At 37.8% G+C, this 5072-nt stretch overlaps 1 protein-coding gene across 2 annotated transcripts; it reads right to left on the bottom strand.

Moving 5' to 3' along the window:
• Nucleotides 1–381: 381 nt before the first annotated feature.
• Nucleotides 382–4462, bottom strand: LOC131633594 (uncharacterized). Of its 2 annotated transcripts, none has more exons than XM_058904295.1 (2): nt 3518–4461; nt 382–673 (listed from the first exon to the last, which is right to left on the bottom strand). In XM_058904295.1, exon 1 carries the CDS (start codon nt 4358–4360, stop codon nt 3521–3523), a length of 840 nt encoding a protein of 279 aa, XP_058760278.1. In that variant the 5' UTR covers nt 4361–4461; the 3' UTR covers nt 382–673; nt 3518–3520. The 2 variants fall into 2 exon arrangements, with proteins under 2 accessions (XP_058760278.1, XP_058760279.1); XM_058904296.1 differs by lacking the exon at nt 382–673 and adding an exon at nt 740–1086 and having other exon boundaries at nt 3518–4462.
• Nucleotides 4463–5072: the final 610 nt, after the last annotated feature.

Here is a 5072-nt window from a genome sequence, read left to right as displayed (position 1 = left end):
TGCACTTTGTAGCTTCTCTTTATAACACGTGTTTGGCTCAGAAGCTACATTTTATGGCTTAGAAGCTACACTTTGTAGCTTCTCTTTATAACAGTGGGATAGTCTTGAAACACACTGTTAAAAATTTAGAGTATCCAAACATTCACTACATGTTTTCTACTTTGTAGTTTCTCTTTTTAACGATGGAAAACTAACATACTCACGTTTAGCTCAAAAGCTACACTTTGAAGAGCCAAGACGTGAGTATGTTAATTTTCCTTCGTTACCAATTTTCTTTTAATCATCTTCAATCAATTGAAGAGCCAAGAGCAAGCAAATTATAGAGAAACACTACTGAAGGAATATTTGGAAATTGATAATTAAGTTATATAGCACAAAACATTTAAATGAGACAAACCATGCCCTACAATTTTGAAATTAGCAAGCTGATTTAGCAAAATTACCCAACAATCTACACTGCCAGTTTTGGATGTTTAATGTGTTTCAGTACAATATCTTCCTCCAAAACATAAATGTTGTTCTAATATAAACGTTCTCATCGCAACATCAATAAAAACCCTAATAAGAGACTGGTTCAAGGTTGTACAAGTGACAATTACTCTCACGGAGTTGGATATTGAGCTATGATAAGAAGTCCAATCTCCGTAACTTCAGAGCTCCAGCAAGAAGAATCCTGCAACAATATGAAGTAACGCATTTAGCATTCGAGAGATGTCAGTTACACACAGGTCACACAAGTAAAATTAAACCTGCTACAATATGAAGAAAAACAAAAAAGTTCAAGATGTAGGATGTAAACAATCAACTTAGGTACAGCTATACTACAGCCATGAAGGTTTTCACTAGTACTCAAATCAAGTGATTATTTGCTCATTTTATCATGGTTTATAATTTATTAGTTAGACTGGTTATTATCATTTAGGCCAGTGATGATCTGATAAATTTTCATAATGATTTCATCACAGACATCAAGACTAAAATCAACCTTCTCAAGCTAGCACATTTTGCTATGGTGGTGTTTCAACTGAATCCTGAGAAAGAAGCAGCCATTAGCTATATTGAAGGGGTTTTAGAGAAACTGCAACCCTGGAGAGATAGAAGAGCCTATTATATACATTGAGATTCAAATAGCCTTATTTAAGCAAGTGTCAGGTGACTAAATCGAATGCAAGAAACTTCTAGAAACTGTAATGAGTACACTGGACAGCATGCCATAAAGTGATCCCAGAGTAGCCAATCCCCAATAGTGGTGCGGAGTGGCCAACCCCATAAATAGGATAGCAGAATGGCCACTATTTGACCATTTTTTGGACAAATTACATGAATAATAATTATAAACATATGAAGTGCAAAGGGAAGAAAGAAGTTCAGAGGAAGGTGAGGAAGGAACTCTAGATTTTTTTTGGAAATGCTGAAGAGCATAAACATCGGTAAAGAAAGGTTAGGGTTGAATATCAACTCAAATTTTATTGAAAAACTCAATTACCCTAAAACATTTTAAATTTAACATGTTATTTTTGTTTTTCAGAGGGAAACGGTTAACTGGACAGAAACCGCTTGGGACTGGAACCCCTACGCCCCCGCTACCCGCTATTTACCATATAGTGACCGCTAAAGTTTTCTGCACCGTTAAGGCTATTCCCATAGCAGTCGGCCTCTGCACTGCTTAGCTATAGCGGGATAGCGCCGCCATTGACTACTCTGAGTGATTCAACTGTGTATGCAAGCTATTACTGGGTTTCTATTCATTATCACAAATACCGTCAGGAATTTGCTGGGTTCTACAATAGTGCCCTTCCTGCACAGCATACATATCAATGGAGTCTCTCTATGACAAGCTGGCATATTACCAGAATTGACTAAAATGTTTTTATGGGAGAACTGACTAAAATGTTTTGTTGATTAAATTATTCTGATTTTGTTGTCTGAAATCATATGGCTATTGTTTCACTTTAGCCTTGTTACAGCTGATTAGTCTTGACACATACTAGGATTCTTTAAGTATGGCTGTGAAGGAAAATTGGAAGATGATATGAAAGGTGTTTCATGCTGGGAAATGACTACAGTAGAAAGTCATAAAATATGGTGTAAATTGCTATTCTTAAGAAGTAAAATGTTAAATTTTCTAAATAAATGTGGTATTCCTATCTTTATGTTTATATGAAAGAAAAAAGAAAAAAAAAGGTAAGAAGTACAACTAAGGTTTACTTAAAAGTCCATGAAATGTTAACACATTAATCAGTAATCTTTGTCATTCGCGAATGTGACACCGCATGGCTTTGAGGGGTACATGCTTCCTAGGTTTTAATGGTAAAAAAGGCTAAGTAATGCTTCTAACTTCGCTTCTTCATATATCATCCAATTCAAGTGCTATTTACCTTTTGTTGTTAATGTTATTGTTTTAAGATATTGTTTGTACTGGTCTAATCAATCGCTGATTAGTGATTTTTTCTGTTGTAAATTGCTTTGGCATGGCAAAATACAATCTTTTAATTTACCAAGATATTTAAGAGTAAAATAAGTATGCTCAAGCAAATCCAATTTTAAATTAGTTACTACAATCAAAATCATAGGACCTACTCAAAGATCACGACCCATAACACACCCAAATTAAAATTAACCTACACTAGAACACCAGCTTGCATAACACATCAATGACTCCCTATCACACAACCAGAGCATCCAAATATATACCAAAATTTTAACTACGCCTATAAACCTTGAGAACCACCTTAAGACGCAGTTACAGCATACCCGGTTAAAAATGCAAACAGAAAGTAACAGGTAATTAAAACCAGTTGTCTAGAGAAATGGAATCTGAAAACCAAAGTAACTGGACAACGGATTAAAAAGAAAGCCAATACAAAATATCATACTAATTCAAGCATTTTGGTAGTCAAGGTATGTGTGTTAATAAAGGATTAAAAGGGGAGAAAAAGGATGCACTTGTAATACATATAGGACTTTCAATACAAGTAAATTTAATCACACTCACAAGTATACACTAAGACATGCCAAGGCACATCCATATCCCACTTAATTTCCCGACACCGCATAGCATACCACCTCACCCAGAATTATCTAGTAAGTGCATTAAACAAAAGAATAAAACCAAAAAGTATCTGAGCACAGGTACTTAAATCGATCCTTACTTGTGAACAAACATGACAAATAATTATGAAAAATAACTAAATTTAGGTTGTTTAACGGCATGTTTATTCTATTCTACAGAAACTAGAATTTTAGTTTCCCAATTATTAAATCACTAGAGTAAAGTAATAGTCCATGTTTCGAAATTCTACCATTTTTTCCTTACACCACTGTTTGATAAATCTAAATTGAGCACAGGAGAAAAATCCCACGGATTTGGAGCATTGATCGATATAATCCCTAAAATATCTATCTATGACTGTCATAAACATTGACCTTTAAGAACACAGATATTCAGATACCCAAATGATAAACAGAAATTATCATCATCATCAAAAACAAAGAACAAAATAACTGACAAACATACCAATCAATTTTGCTGTTGCTGATTTGGAGCATTTGGTGGAGGAGGCATGCCAGGCCGGGGTGGACCATACGCCGGAACACCACTTCCAGGAGGAGGAGGCATGCCGGGACGTGGCGGCTGTTGCATTCCAGGACGAGGTGGAGGAGGAGGCCCTCTTAACATCTGTCCAGGAGGAGGTGGTCCCATAGGTCTCTGCCCATACTGAGGAGGCGGCATAGAAAATTGCGGCGGAGGACCACCTGGTCTCTGAGGAAATTGTCCAGGCGGCATAGGTGGCGGAGGACCCCTCGCCATTGGAGGCGGACCTTGTCCAGGATACGGCATCTGACCAGGAGGACGCATAACCGGTGCACCACCAGGATATGAAACAGGTGGCGCAGACAACTGTGGCGGCCGCGAGATCTGCGGCTGCATCATTCCAGGAGCCGGTCCACCAACACCACGAACAGGACCAGACAAACCAGGCTGAGCTTGAATAACCGGCGCCGGAGGAACACCTCTCCCAGCAGCCCTCCCAATTCCCGGACCCGCCATCGCAGCAGCATTAACACCCTTCGCCCTACTCTCTTCAGGAGGAGGAGGACCTTCAACCGTCATCGAAACAACCTCTTCACCACGAAGTAAAACAAGCCCTAACGTCCGGCGGTCTTCACGCTCTCCATCCGCCGTTTTCTTCCCCTTCACCGGAGGAAGCTTGCGAAACTCTTCACAGTCACCGAGGACGAGATTCATGTGGCGATCGAAGGCCATGAACTTTCCGACGAGTTGACGACCGTCTTGGATTGTTACCCTCATACGGTAGTTGATGTATTGAAGCATCTTGGAACTCTTAGACATCGACATTGTTGAAGGGATTTGGGTTTTCTGAAAACCCTAGGTGTGAGTTGAAGTGAAGAAGACTCTGTTGAGTCTCGAAGAGAATTAGGGTTTTAGATGAAATGGGGATTTAGATCGATCATAAATGAGAAACGGTAACATGACCCGACCCGTTTTGAACCCATCTTCATAAATATATAGTCCAGTATGAAACAGGCCAAGGCCCACTTCAATATCCATTTACAATTGTGTATTTCTTTTGAAACCCCCCAACTTCCGTACCTTTCGAATTACTCAAAACACTTTTTGGTTTCTAGATCCTTCACCTTAAGCCTCAAACTCACAAATTAGTGAGATTTTATTTTATTCTGGATCTCTTCTTCTATTTTTTATATTGTCTCTAACACAAAGGCCTATAATATCTTAAAATTGATCACTCTCTTTTGGATAACATTATCAATTATGTATCAAAATTGTTTCTTTTTAGTGACTTTGTGATTTTTATAATAAGTTTATTTCGATTTTTTTTTAAGAAAAGGGTTAAATAGGTTAGGATCCCTATAAATATGTCAATCTTTAATTTTAGTCCTTCTAAAGTTTTTTTGGAAATACTGGTCCTCACAAACTTTTTTGTCCTTAAAATTGGTCCTTCTTGTTAGTTTCCACAAACGAGGCTTACGTGTCATGGCAAATGTGTATTTTTCTTTGACACTTAGGATTATTATTAAATTAAATATTT

Source organism: Vicia villosa, unplaced genomic scaffold, assembly GCF_029867415.1.
Source record: "Vicia villosa cultivar HV-30 ecotype Madison, WI unplaced genomic scaffold, Vvil1.0 ctg.001147F_1_1_1, whole genome shotgun sequence".
Lineage (NCBI taxonomy): Eukaryota > Viridiplantae > Streptophyta > Magnoliopsida > Fabales > Fabaceae > Vicia > Vicia villosa.
Note: the sequence above shows the minus strand (reverse complement) of the source record. Positions and strands in the feature narration are given on the sequence as shown.